This window comes from Struthio camelus, chromosome 5 (genome assembly GCF_040807025.1).
Source record: "Struthio camelus isolate bStrCam1 chromosome 5, bStrCam1.hap1, whole genome shotgun sequence".
Taxonomy (NCBI): domain Eukaryota; kingdom Metazoa; phylum Chordata; class Aves; order Struthioniformes; family Struthionidae; genus Struthio; species Struthio camelus.
Window position 1 is genome coordinate 71551976 of NC_090946.1, and position 14815 is coordinate 71566790.

A 14815-nucleotide genomic window follows, 5' to 3' on the forward strand; every position below is an offset into this window, starting at 1 on the left:
TTCCCCTTCCAATCTCCTCTTCTTCACTGCTGCCTGCGAGTGTAGGGTGGGAAGAAGCAAAAAGGAGGTATATTTGCTAAATCTCAAAAAAAAAAAAAAAAAAAAAAGGCTTGCTCTTGGGCGTCGAGCCAAAAAGAGGTATTAGCTGTAAACTGCACAGGAGCTCACAGGAAAGCTGAGTTACTGCTGGCTGCCCCAGAGCACCTTGCGTTTTCCTTTGAATGTGACTACTGCGGGCTCAACCTGGGGAAAAGAAAACCAGTCAGCGGTGGTATCTCCTCAGTGCTTGCAGGTTGCCTTCGCTCTTAAAACATGACTTGCAAGCAAGCTGTAGCAGGCGGTGGGTGAGCTGCCCGCTCGGGGTGTCGCTCGGCACGTGGGGTGATCCCTAACGCCAGAGCCCGGCTGGCCAGGAGAGCTGGAGGGAGGCAAGGGGCAGCAGGGCACCGCAACAACCTCAATTTTAATTAGCCGAGAGAAGCTCTGCGGAGGGAAAGGAAGGTGGGAAGCCCCACGGGAGCAATGGGGGCATGAGGTGGGGGCAGGCCATACGCCCTGGGAACTGAAGCCCTGCTGAGGGAAAGCTCATGGTAGCTCATATGGGCACGTGAGCTTCCTTCCTCTGTGGTTCATGAGCTGCGCAATAGTTCCTAGTGCTGATACTGAGACAGACTTCACCGGGGTTTGCGCTCCCACCTCGCTGGGACAGACGGGATGCTCTTTGCAACTCTGTCACCGAGAAGATACCATGCCAAAGGGAGGGTCTCCAGAGAGCAAGGCAGCACCTTCGTTGCTGGTGCCCACGCAAAAGCTCCCAAGTCCAAGTATTTGCCTACCTTTGCCCTGGCATTGCCAGTGTCTGCCCCGGTGGGATTTATCCCCATCCCCTCCCTCGTCCCCAGGCCCAGCTGTTGGTTTGTTCCCTCTGGCATCGGCCACGAGCCCCACTCCGGGCCTAGACCCAGTTTCCTTGGCTCCGGCTGCCCGGTCCCGGGAAGGCCTCAGCCCTGGCCGCTCCGCGGTCCTTCGCTGCTGCCTGCCCCTCGGCACTCACCCAGTCCCCCCAGCCTTGCTGCACCCGCTCACTCCCACCAGCGTCCTCCCCGTATTTTTCTGCCGGCCTCCCACTCATACAGGATATGAGCCGTTCTCTCCAGTGGGAAATAAAGATTTGGATTAAAGTTTGCTTTATTTTTCCTTCTCCAAAAGCAGCTTTCAGGCTGAAAGGTTACCAGGAAGAATTTTCACATGGCATAGGAGATTCAGGGGCAGATTTTGTAAGGTCTTTATTTTAAAATGAAGTCAGGTGCCTGTTGAGATTTTCAGACAGAAAAAGGTGTTTTTGAAAATTCCTCTTGATGTCTTTTTACATCTTTAGGCATCTAAATGCCTCCAGAGCTTTCACTTTGGAGCACCTAAGTCCCCCTGAAACCGAAGAGAGCCAGGCATCAACTCCTGTACATTCCTTTCAAATTCCAGCCAAAACTGCTGTCGAACTTGGAGCATGAAGGTCTAATGTAAGAGATTATAAACCTGATCTCCGCTCTGCTTTAACAGCAGCTTAGCAGCAAGGAAAAAAAAACAACAACGTCTGTATAAACATCTTGTTCAAAGGGCAACGTTCTTCTGATTAATAGCCTTTCAGTATTAAAAGTAATTGGTCTAGAGAGTGATTAATTGTCCCTTCTACTACAAGTAACCAAATATATGGATATATATGTATATACAGACCATGTATAAACATATGCACATTCTCACCCAGGTAAGCATTTTTGGTGTGTCTGTTTTCAGGGAAAATACAATAAGCATGAAGTGAGAGCTGCTTTTTACAACTCGGGCAAACGGGCTTGGTTTTGGTTTTTGCAGTCCTTCACTGCAAGAACCGACAGCCATCTGTGTGACACGAAACACCGACCTGGGCTAGGAGGAAATCAAGAACTAGACAAAAGACGGTTTGCTTTCTGTCAGGGGAACGAACTCGGCTCAGTTGTCTGCTATCCCCACTCCATTATTACTTCTTCTGTACTTATTTGTGGGACTGACAGGGTTAACGGCAATAAAAAGTTTTCACTTAAAAAGTTGGCAAGGAGAGAAGCTTTTCCCTTGACAAAGATAACTGAATTTCAAGAAATTATTTAAAAAGGCAGTCCTGCCTGGTCCAACCTGTTAGGCTGCGGTAAACATACACAGCAGTGACACCGTTGTTTTAAGGAAAAGACTTTTTTTGCCCCTTTTGCTTTGATAACGAAACTGCTGACCACATTAATCATTTTTAATGTTAAATTATCTAAATTACAGTTACGTCCAGAAGCACCAGCCAAGCTCAGGGACTAGGAAAAACGCTGTCCCTGCATTACGTGACTCTCAGTCTGCTACGGATCGTGTGCGAAACTCCTCCTACTGGTCCGACACGTGGCTTCATGAACCTCAGCTGGATACGCCGGGACACCGGTGCAGTCAATTGTCGGATCACGGCCTAATGTACCAAACTGAAATGTTATTCCAGGTAAACAAGACCTTGTACCCTTTGGAGTCCCTGCTGGTGCTCATGGGGTTTCCTCCTCATCTGTCTCACCTTGCAGAATTAAAATTTAATAAGAGTAAAGTCTTCAAATCCGGTATTTCCAGAGCAAGTGGAAGTAGCTGGAGAAAGAGTATCTCTTGCTTCAAACTTTGCTCATTTGGCTATTGCAGTATTCAGAGGCTGCAAACGTGCACTCACTGTTGCTACTAAAAAATAAAATACAAAATACAGTTCTGTATTTTGTGCACAGTCTCTGTGTACACACTCGCCTACGCTCCGTGAAGAGTTTTCTTTATGGCCAGAGAATTTTTCAAAGTTCATTTCAAGAACGACGCCAAAACTTGTAACGCTGCGTTGGGACATTCTCTCAGAGCTTTAAAATAATAAGAAAGCAGCCCAACACCGTTTCTAAGGTAGCGAAACAAACACGAACAGCTTTAGGATGGGTTAGACACTAAAAGCTTCATCTGCATCAGAGAGGTAGGTGATCACGGCTCTGGATTTTGTACAGAAAGGTTTGAAAAAAATGCGCACGCTGGGACGAAGACAGTAGCATCTGCCCCGGCCTGGAAGGAGAGCTGTGCCAGGTGCTGAGCGGCTGTGATGGTGACAGCCCCGAGGCTTCCTGCTCGGAGGGGACAGACAGACAGATGCACACCCCACTTCGGTACCCCAGGAGGGGGGAACTGACCCCGGGCAGCTCCCGAACCCGGCCGGGGCGCGCAGCGGCCGAGGCTGGGGCGAGCTGGCGGCGCTCCCCGGCCGCGGTCCCGCACGGGCGGCATCCGTCACCCGCTGCTACCCAGGGCTGGCTGCTGGGACATGCTGCTGCTCCAGGCCCGTCTGCTGGGAACAGCGCGGCAAAATCCTGCTCAGAGCCAGGGGCACCGCTGGGACCGAAGTTTTAAGCGATGCACGCAGTGCCTGGTTCAACAGCTTGAGAGAGTCACATTATACTCTAAAGCTTTATGCGACTGATTTAGGTTTGAATCCTGAGGCCTAAGTGGGTAACAGCTCTGAGCGCGGGAGGAGGAGGAGGGAGGGAGAGGAAGTGAAGGAAGACCAAAATTAGGCCCTGATTTGCAAAGTTACACACACGTGTCTCCGTGTGAGCACATCTGCGGTCGCAGGTTCAAGCGCAAGCTGAATACTCAGGTGTGCTTCAGTCTAACTCTTGGGTGAGCTATTTTTTTCAGGCCTGGGGGCTGCAAAGTAGATTGAAACACCTTTTGAACATAACTCAAGCTCATTTTTAAATGAAAAATTGGGTGCTGAGTTCCTCCCCTTGCATTTCTGAAGTAGAAGTACTGGGTTACAGAGAAGGATAATGAACCTTCTGCCATGTTTGCATTTCTGTCTATCATGAAAATGTACTCTACTCTGCAGAACTAATACGCTCTGCACGAGGAAATATCTGCAGCTGTCAATGCTGGGGTTTAAGAGCATCACAAATTATTGCCTAGATTTAGGATCAATATGTTTAAAGACTGTGGCATCAGAAGTTGCTGTCATAAAATTTAGTTTTGTGAGCTACAAGTTATCTTTAGGTAGTGCAAATAAACTTATTTTTTGTGCTGCAAATCAATAAATACCATATAGATTTTATATTCACATGTACATGCATGTGTACATTAAGGAAAGTGATAATGCATCTGTCCGTATACATGCACAACATATACATACTGAATATAGAGGAGAACGTAAATACTGAAAAGAGCTCACACACGTTTCTAAAAGGCTGATGTATGTATTTCTTTCCCTAATTTTAATGGATGAAATATTGCATGAAAAGTAAGGAGGACCCTTTCCGACGAGACAGACTGCCATCTAGAACTAAAATCACCTCGGTAATCTTCAGCAGAGTAATACACAAAATGGAACCATCAGCCCAATATTAAAAACTCCAGCTCCTCACCAGCCCTCCCTTCCCCCTCCCCCTCTGCAAATTCTCTTGGATTAAAATGGCAGAGGGTGGCAGGGAGTGGCTGGGGACAGTTTGTCTGATATGAGATAACTGCTGCTAGTCAAATTGCAGTTTTAACTGCTTTGGCCAATAAAAAAAAAAAAACTTGCTACCAAAGTTAATTTGAATCAAAATAAAAGACACACCCCACGAGCTGCTTGCCATGACTATGCATTGTTTTACCTCACCCTACTGCTCGGTTCAAGCAGGAAATAAAACCTCGCAGTTTGTACACTTCTGCTGTCCTTTTTTTGTTAGGACAGGTCTGGTTTCCGCCTCCCCCCCCCCCCCCGGTCATTTTTCCCCTGAAGTGTACAGGGTTCGCCAATAGGCGCTTCGCGAAACATGGAAAGGAAAAGTGGTCTGGCTTCCTCTTTTGTTTTGTTCCTTCACCCCTTTCACAAACCCTCTCCCCATGTTGGCAACTGCTGCTGCGGAAAGCCGAGCTCGCAGGAGCGCGCACGTGCTCGCGTCGGCCGCCCAGTGCGCACGGGCATGTGGGAAGATGACTTTTTTTCCCCCCCTCGACTCTCAAGAATTTATTCCGAAAGCCTCGTTGTACGACCGCAGCCCCGCCGGTGGGTTTCTGGGCCGCGCGAGGCCTTGGCAAGGCCAAGGGGCTCCGGCCCGGCGCGGGGCGGCCGGCCCAGCCAGGGACGCCCGCTCCCCGCGGCCCGGCTCGCCCGGGCAGGCCGTGGGCCCTGGCCAGGCCGAGCCCACCCGGCAGCTCTCCCCCGGTGGGGAACACGTCCCGCGGGGGGGGGGAACGGGCCTCCTGCGGCTGTGTAAGACCCTGGGGACAACCACCTTCCCGGCAACAGCCCACGCAGAGGGCTTCAGCGGCTAGTTGTGACTGTGCAGAACATCCCCTCCGGCAGCTCTGCCGTGGGGGGGGGGGGTCTGCAGCGCCAGGCCGGCCGGGGGGGTGGGGCGCAGTTTCGGGCCGCGGCCCCCTCTGGCAGGGGCCGGCCCGGGCGCCCCCCTGCCCCGCTGCTCCCCACACCGCTCCGGGCCGGCCCGGGCGCTCCCCTGGCCCTGCCTGAAGTTCGCCCTCGCCCCACCGGGACCCCCTCTCGCCCCCGGGCCGCCGCCGCCGCCCCCCGGCTCCCTGCGGCGGGCAGAGCGCGGAGCCTCGGCCGCCACCAACCTCCTCCCCCCCCCCACCCCCGGCCGCGGCGCTTTGTATGAGCTCCCATTCAAACTGTGCGGCGCGCGCCGTAACCTTCCGCCGCAGCGAGCGGGCGGGCGGGAGAAAATAGTCCCTCGGCACTCTCCCCCGCGGCTGAGTTCCCAGCGGGCCGTTTGGACCTCTCAGGCCGGCCCGCTCCCTCCGCCTCTCGCCGGGCTCAGCCCGGCCGGGGAGCGGCGCTTCGGCGGGGGCGTGCGAGCCCGCCTCCCCCCCCCCCCCCCCGCCGGCGGCCGAGGAGAGGTATCGCGGGGCGGAGAGATCGCGCAGCCCACACCACGTACGGCCCGGCGATACGCCTCCACCTAACCTAGCAAACGGAAGCGCCGGGCCGCCGGGATGGACGGGGAGCGGCAGCCAATAGGCGAGCGGGCCGGCCCTTCCAAAATGTAGGTTCCGCCAATGGGAGGGGGCGGGAGTGAGAGGGGAGGCGGGGCTGGGCGCAGGCAGCAGCGCAGGTTGAACGGAGTCCCAGCGCAGGGCTGGGATGAGCCTCAAAGTTCGGGGCGCCCGTCGCGGGGGATGTAGCGCCGCTGCCAGCGCCGCCGCCGCGCCCGGCCCGGCCCGCCCCGGCCCCCGCCCGCCGCTCTGCCCGCCCCCGGCGCCTCCCCCCGGCCCGGCCCGGCCCGCCTGCCTCAGCTCAGCTCAGCTCAGCCCAGCTCAGCCCACCTCCCCCCCGCCCCCCCTCAGTTTTTAAACTCTGCTCTGCCTCTTTCTCCGCTCACCCCCACCCCAAATGCCAGCCATGATCGAGAAGGGCCCGGAGGTCTCAGGGAAGCGCCGGGGCAGGAATAACAATACCGCTGCCGCCGCCAGCGCCAATAATAACGGGAATAATAAAAGTTTGGCCGCGGCCCCCAATGGGAACAGCAGTAGCAACTCCTGGGAGGAAGGCAGCTCGGGCTCCTCGAGTGATGAAGAGCATGGTAAGTGCGCGGGGGGCGGCGGGCCGGGCCGAGCCGGGCCGCGCCGCGCCGCGCTAACGCCGCGTCTCCCCTCTGCTCCTCAGCAGGCGGCGGCATGAGGGTCGGGCCCCAGTACCAAGCCGTCGTGCCCGATTTCGACCCCGGTAAGTCGTTGGTACCGGGGGGTGAAGGAGGAGGAGGAGGGGGGGGGTGGCTGGGCCGGGCGGGGCCCTCCCTTGCCGGGGGGGGGTGTGGGAGGGACACCAACTTTTTTGTGTGGTGGGGGGTGTTGGGGGGGTGGGGGGTGCTCGCCCCGCTGCCCCCGGGGGGGGCAGCAGCAACAAGGAGGAAACGTGACTGGGGGGGGTTCCCCCCCCCCCCCCGTGCCGAGGCCCAGTCGTGTGTCTGCCCCCCCCCCCCCCCCCCCCCGCGGTGAGGTGCGGAGGCTCCGCGCTCTGGTAACTGGGGGGGGGGGGGAACAATACCCCCCCCTCCAATCTTCTCCTTTAAAATGTTATTTTTCAAATATTTCGTTCTCTCCGGATCGGGGATCCAGGGCAAGAACAAGGCGCCCCCCCCGCCCCCGGAAAAAGCCCGAACACACACGGTTCATAAAAGAAGTCTCGATGCTTTCCAGAGGGCGCTTTGCAGGCAGGGAGAACAGGGAAGCTCTGGGCTAGGAGAGGCTGGAGATGGCAGTTAGGTTTTTTTTTTTCCCCCTCTTTTCCTTCTTCTTCCCTCCTCTCCTGGACTTGTGCGTTTGTGGGCTCGATCATATGGGTGGAACTAAAAAAGATCAAGTTGTTAATGCCCGTTTGTCTCTTGAAAAATGTCTTGGTTTTGTAATTTTTTTTCTTTTTTTTTTTTTTTCGGAGAAGCCATTCGGCTTCCAAAAATATTTCACATTCCAGCTATTCTGCTGCAGTTCTTTGTAAGCTAATTTAAAGTGGTATGGAAGCAAATTTTGAGCAAACAAAGGAATTGTGGCTGTACTAAAAGGCAGGTGCTTGAAGCTTGTTGGTATTGATGTATCTCCCTGTATATCTCTGTATAAAAAGACAGACTGTTGACCTCCTTAGTTTGAAATGTAAGCAAATTTTCTGCATTGTTCCTTTGTAACTGTAGGTTAGAGCTAGTGAAAACCCTCCTCCCATCTGGAGATCGTAGCGTCTGGAGTTGTCTCCTGCCTAGCCCAAACTTAATTGGATTCTCTGTACCTCTTGTCTTAAGACAAAAATAATGATTTAGAAAGCTGCAATATCTCCTTTTAGAATAATCCTGAGAGTAACTATTGTGTGAATTCATGAAAATATTTCCCTTGGATCATGCTCATATTGTATACTGGTGTGTTTATTGCTCTATTTTATTATTATATATAGTTTTTTTTTCCTTAACTGTTACAGTCTCTGGTGGTCAACAGGATTTTATTTTTCTTAACTAAAGTATCACTTCTTTGTTTATAGAAACCTCCCCCCCCCCCCCCCCGTTCATTTTCTTGACAAAATAAGATACAAGGTCTTGGCACATGGGAACTCCATTTCTTTCCTCCCTTCCTCCTCCTGATCAACCAAGGGGAGGAGGGAGAAAAAGTGTGCTGGGGGGAGGGGGGAGTTTTTAGTTAGGCAGCAGTTGACACTGTTTTTCAATCTGTAGGTCAAATGCAACATTTCTGTAACACACAACAGGCATCTTACTGGCTATTAGCCAGGCATCGCGACAATACTTAGGCTTTTCATTGACCCTTGCAAGCTGCACTCTTTTGTGCAATTCATTTCTCTAACGTAGTAGATGGGGGGGGGGGGAAGAACTACGTGCCCCCCCCCCTCACTATTATGTGTTTAGTATGCATTGTTCTGTTTTCAACTTATAGATGTACAATGACCTATGCAAAGGTTACTGGCTTCTTCACTATGTCTGGTGAAAAGGAGCAGGAAGTGTGTGATGTGGCTAGAGAAACAAATTTTTTTCTGAGTAACATGTACTCAAACAAGAGCTTCTGTTGAAGCTGTGTTGAGGTACATGGTGTAATACCAAGCAGTTAGCAGATTGGCCTGAAGTAAATAATCAGTCTTCTGATGACCTGAATGGGCATTGGATCCTTCTTTACCAGTCTGTCTGTCTGTCTCTTTTTTTTTTTTTTTTGGTATGCTTGTTAATTAAAAAGTTTAAGGTGAGCTTTTATCTGCTCACAAATTTAAATGAATGAATCTAGTGTTGGTTTCCTGGCCTCTGGAATTACTCAGGAATATTTTTACAATGAAACATTATTCCCCGAACTCTGTGGTTTCTTCTAGTCCAAAAGTCTGTGGCTAAATAGCCATGTTATGTTTATTTGATATGCCTCTTTTGTTTCTGTTTAAAAAAAAAAAACCTAAATAATTCTAATAAACTGCAGTGCAATGCGTTTTCAATGCAACTGCTAAATTGTCCCATCTCGCTGGTAATTTCAAGGTTAAACTGATGGAACAGTGTTATCAGAGTGCACAGATGCTGTATCTCTTTCTCACTAGAAATTTTAGGGGTTGGTTAACCAAAGGATCCTAAAGCTTGAAGGTTATTTAGCGTAGAGTTCTGGAGGCTTTCACCTTTGGATTAGCTGGCTGATAAAATGCAAAGGGCTCGTGCCACCATAGCTATATTTGAGCTGAAATAAGGCATGGATTAGGCCTTGTGTGTGATTTTTTTTTTTTTTTTAAACTGAATATTCAGTTGTAACTAAGGCTAGTCTAAGGTATATTTGTAATTGCTGATTCTTACATCAGCATTCTTATGTGGGTGTTTCTCTGTCCCCATACATAAGGGCAGAGAAAGCATTTAATTTTGTTTCACTCTTAAGCCGCAAGCTAGCTGTAATTGAGCAATAAAATGAGGAAGGCCTTCCTGGAATTCTTATCTATAAGGCTATGAGAATAAAGAGAGGTAGATACTCAAGACAGTGGTGGGATGTTGTGTTGGTTTTGTCTCTTTTTTCTTCTACAGAAGATTGAAAAAAATATTGCGTTTGTGCAGCCTTAAAAGTGAAGAGAGTGTCTTCTTTCCCTCTATAAATCTAAATGATAATTAAGGACCATAGTTTCTGTTAGTGTGAAGGAGGATAGAGAGTGGCTGTGTGTTTCTTCTTGTTTGAAGAAAATGATCAGATTTTGTGCTTCTTTGTATTGCTTAATTCTTAGAACCAGAAAATAAAATAGCTAGTTTAATTTTGGGTTAAAATATCTTTGTGCAAGTTTTTAATGCTCTTTCTGGGATGCTTGTGGCTGGGAATCCTGTATAGGAGATGGTCCTTACTTGTAAGCTCTTTATGGTAGGAAGGACTATTTCACGTTCTGGCAGACCCTCTAGATTCTTTGCCAAAATAACTGTTGCTGCCTCTGCCTCTCCCCCCCCCCCCCCCCCCACCTTGCTTTCCCCTTACTTTGGGGAATAAGTTCTCACTGCATCGATACCACTTCCACTTTTATGTCAAAAACAAACTTACACCTCTATTATTGGTATAATAAGAATATACAGTAAAGGCAAGGTGTGTGCAGAGGCAACATTTTTGTTTTAAAAAGAAAAAGTTGTTTAACTGGGGAAAAGAACAGGCAAACTTCTGGGCTGAGAATCTTACACCAGAGCTGAGTAGGATCAGTAAAATGTACGGTGTGCTTCAGCTATATTTCACTGTTTGGCCTTTATTTCGTAGATGTAACATACAAGGTTGATAATCTCTCCTATGTCATGTCTTACTAATGTTACACTTCAGAGTGAAATATTTGACTGCTACATGAAAATTCTGTGTGGCAAACACAGGCTTTTATCAGTAGGTCAGCATTTCTTGTGAGTTCTCCATCTGAGGCGTTGAGGATTTTAAAGAGAAAACTATTTTGGTTCTTTTAATCCATACAAATGAAACCCACGTGTCCTGTTAATGGAAAAACTTAGTGGAAGGAAACATTACCTATCCTAAAGCTAAATAAAAATCTTTTATATGGGGAAGGACTGGTTTTGTACTTGACCATTTTACTTGTTGCTTATTAGACTGCTTTACTGTTGGAATATCGAAAATAAGAGAAAGAGAACACTTTTAACATAGCTAGTAGATTTAAATAAAGTTTAAAACTTCCATAGTTTTGAAGAGCGTTAAATCTCTCCCTGAAGAGAACTGCCTGCCCCAAATTTCTTTGTGTATTCATGGCAGATAAGCCTTTCTCCTTCATGCCGCTGCAGTGATAGATACCATCCGCCTTCTGACAGCAGTAAAAATATGACTTGCGTCTTACACCTTTGGACATCAGTTCTCTGTCGTTTTTGGAAGGAAGCTTCTGGAGTCCTTTCTAGTGGAAACGGATGAGCAAAAGTTGATTTGATTCAGCCCTGTTGTAGAGATTCAAAGCTGGGGTGTGTGTAAGTTGGGGGAATTCAGCCACTTGTTTGCAGGAAAGCCAATCTCTTTGTAGTTTCTTATTTGTTATATTGTAACAGTTAACAAAATGAAGTGGTGGAAAGAAATATTTTGTAGTACTTTCACCTCCAAATGAAGAAAAGCCTGCTGGAAAATGCTCACTGCTGGGATGTCACTAAAATTCTTGAGGATCTCATTCCGTGATCCACATTGTTGGTTGCGTTCTGTGTCCTGTGGCGCAAACACTTTAAGATTTGCTGTCTTTCCTGGGTGGCTGAGACCATGCTGTTTCAATGTTACCAAAAAAAAAAAAAAAAAAAAGGAGAAGCTTTCCGATGTAGTCGGACTGTCAGTGTAGTTGTGTCTAAGGGGGAAGGAGAAAAATTGCTCTTTGCTGTCTCTCATCTGGAATGTGCGATAGGGAGGTGGTGGAGTTGCCCTGTCCTAGGGAAGGAGATGCCCAGAGGAGGCTTGGGTATGCATCCATCATCACACTGGCTGTTAAAATGCACACATTGTCTGTCTATTTAGGATCAAAGGTGAAAGCATAATGGAACTGGTTGTAAAGACCAGATTTCATTAGACTGCGTCGTCTTCAGCTACTTCACAGGGTTTTCCAGAGGGATATAGCTGAATCATGTCAATAGAAGCACCTATTGGCCTACACAATAGAGACTGTAACTCTTTAACAGGAGGTTGCTGAAAGGCCCCCTTATGACGTGCACTTGGCAAGTCTAACTCCTAGCCAGCTTGTTGTGTTTCTTTGTTTGCAAATAGTCCTGCTCCTAACAGTCCTGATAGTTTGCAAATAGTCTGAGTCCCCAACTGTAACAGAAAATGATGTTTAGATGAATGGACTCATTGCCAGGTGGGAGGGGGTGGAGTGGAAGAGCGCTCTCTCTCAGACTTTGGGACCTCTATCTAAACAAGTGGAAAAGTCAAGACCAAGCTCCTGAATACTCCTGGAAATAGTGGTATCCTGGAAAGCTATCTCATTTCCTCAAATGACTTTGCCTTAAACTCCACAGGCAGGATCTCCCATAGTGCAGCAGTCCCTCTGAAAAAGATGAGAGAGTAATGAGGATGCTTGATCTAATCAGAAATACCAAGCCGTAATGTACTAATTCCCAATGTTTTGACTGACAGAGGCTGTATGGTTTCTTGATCAACCAGGTGTGCTTTCCTCCTCTTGCTATCACCTGAGGAGACATACATCATTCCTCAACCAAAATGTGATTTCTCTATTAACATGGTGGATGTGTGATTGCAAATGCGCATGTCAGGCTTTTGGGAAAAAAGGGAGTGGGCAGAGCGCATTGTGAATTTCTCTAGAGGATGTATTTACATTATGGGTCTGATCAGAAAAGAATGGGAACTTGAAGCCCTAAAGCTGCACTGTAGCATAATTTCCTACTGAAATAGCTTTAGGTTTCAGATAGTATTTAGTATTTGACTTCTTTTTTTTTTTTTTTTAAAGGAAAATTTAGGCTGTTTTGGTTTTCTCTTGAACTTCCTGGAAGAAGAAGAGCTTTTTCCCTTGGTTCTAGTCTGCTCAGCGCCTCATTCCCTTACAGGCTATATTTATCTTGCCCTCTTTCTTCCTGGAGTCAGAGCTTCTCAGTACTTGCTGTACTGCAGAGCAGATGTGAAGTTCTTCACAGGAGCGCCACTGAAAGCCGTTATTGAAACCTAGGTTTTCTGGCTTTCTCAACCCCATGGGAGCTTAGGTATGAGTGAAGGTGTTTCTCATGGTCAGGCTGTCCCCCTGGCAGCCCTGAAAAAGGGGGAGATGGTTCCTGTCTCCTCGTCACTCTGCCAGTGTGTGGGTAAATCTTGGTCTCGTGTCTTGTTTCTTCACTGACGTGTGCTGTTGGTCCCGTTACTGTGGCAGGAGTGGGTGCAATCCCACTGGTTCTACATGAGAATTAAGCTGACTTGGAGATGCTGACATCCTAACTTGAACTGTGTTTTTTACATTCACCTGGGAGAAAAAGGAGAAGTAAAAGAGAATAATGCTCAAGTTGGAGAGTTTATTATCTGTACCTGAAGCATCTCAGCAGGAATACAGCTGTTGATTTGGTGCTGTACCTTTCTTACCTCTGAGCTGCTTGCCCAAGGGAGACTGTTTTTTAAGCTTGTGTGGCTCCGTAGTTAGCTATTGCCCGGTTTGTTTGCCTGTTTTATAGAGGAGTGTAGGTGGTTGCTAGGGGTGAGCAGAGTTCCTGTCCCAGCTTATTCCAAGGAAAGGTTTCAGAGCTTTCTTGCTATTCAGATAGTACATCCTTCTGCAACCTGAATGCTGTAGTAAACAAACAAGTCTCAGTGCAGCCAAAGCCTGTGGCTTCCTTCCCTGCCTGGCATGTGCAGTGTTTGTATGTGGAGGTAATAGCTGTCTCATGCACTGACAAATGTATTAATGGCTGGACTGGAATTAATGCTAGGTAGAGTGAATGCTTTGTTCTTCATAGCTGGTTCCTGCTGCTTAATGAGTTGCTCTTAAAGCTCTTGTTTTCAGCCCTAGTTAGTTCTGTGACTTGGCCAAGTGAAGGCTTAGAGCTCCCTGTGATTAGTCATTATAATTAGCTCGGAAATCTTTGCCTCTGTGATCAAGGTGCACTGTATAATACGGCTTATAGTGGGCTCTAGACTGGTCACATACCTTCAGTGTAATACAAATGACAGTGCTTTATTGGACATCTCTATGCACCTTTTTTTCTTTTAACTTTGCATTGCAACTTCAGTGTTAGTTTCTTGATATACGTTAGGCAGGCAAATCTAAAGTAACTGCCTCCCCAGACACTTGGAGTTAATGCTAGTCACCACTTCCATTTCCCTCTGATATAATAATTTTTGGTAGTGACAAAGGCTTACCTGTCAGAAGTCTAAGGTAAGATCAGTTTGAAACAGTGTGACTGGTGGCCTAACCTTCTAGGTGACTGATGTCTTCAGTGAGTATAGAGACCAAATCAGAAAGAAAGGCCATGCTCCCTTCCTAGGAAATCTGTTCACCTTTCTACACTAGGTGACCTTTTGTTTTGAGGCTTTGACTTCACGAAGAAGATGAGCAATTCCACCTTCTTAAGTTTTTAAACTTGAGTCTGAAATTCAGTTCTAGAGAATACAAAAGTTGCTTTGTAAACTAAACCTGTCTTGGGTAATGCTTTTATAAGGAATCTAAGATCAGGTTTCATTCTCTTAAACTTTACTAGCTTTTAACTTTTAGTTCCATGTGAAAGTGTTGACCACTTTGTGCTTCTTGAAATTGCAAGAGATCGAGGACATGTGAAGGCAGTGAAAGTGTCCTTCACTTCTCACGTAAGGTTTTGAGACAAAACAAGTGTGTTTAACCTACCTTGCCAAGTACCTTTAGAAATTCAGCTCTACGCAGCAGCTAGCCCTTTGAACTTCATAAGGGAAGTACTGGTGAATGTTGCCTCTCTGGGGGGGAGGAGGCTGCAACAGTATGATAAAATTGCAAAAATCCCCCCTCTGGAGGAAATTCTAGTCTGTGCTTTCCCCCTTCAGTCCTCTCCTATTATCATACAGGTACCCCTAGGGGACATCAGCAGGGTCTTGTATATACTTTATCTCTGTGGTTATGTGTGTATGTATGTATATCTTCTACTTCCCCCTCCCCCCCCACTTAGGGGCAGTAGGATAAGGATGTGAGTTTCTGTCCTTAAAAATTTATTTCAACTCCCTTACCTCCTCCCTTATCTCTCTGCTCTTCACCTGGATGGATTTCTGAGAGAGCCTCTGGCTTATTTTCTTAGTGTAGCTTTCTTATTAGAGGAGTCTAACCACATGGCTGTCCATAGCAGCTTTTCAATTCTGCTGTCTATAGATATTTCTA

General features: G+C 48.0%; 1 protein-coding gene across 2 annotated transcripts in view; it reads left to right on the forward strand.

Moving 5' to 3' along the window:
* Positions 1 to 6290: 6290 nt before the first annotated feature.
* The window catches only part of RCOR1 (REST corepressor 1), an 89380-nt gene continuing 80855 nt past the window's right edge, over positions 6291 to 14815 (forward strand). The window contains exons 1-2 of one of the 2 annotated variants that reach the window (XM_068947098.1): positions 6291 to 6599; positions 6683 to 6742. In XM_068947098.1, coding sequence (XP_068803199.1) covers positions 6410 to 6599; positions 6683 to 6742 — 250 coding nt within the window. In that variant the 5' untranslated portion in view covers positions 6291 to 6409. The remainder of the gene's footprint in view (positions 6600 to 6682; positions 6743 to 14815) is intronic. The other variant, XM_068947096.1, reaches the window with a different exon arrangement.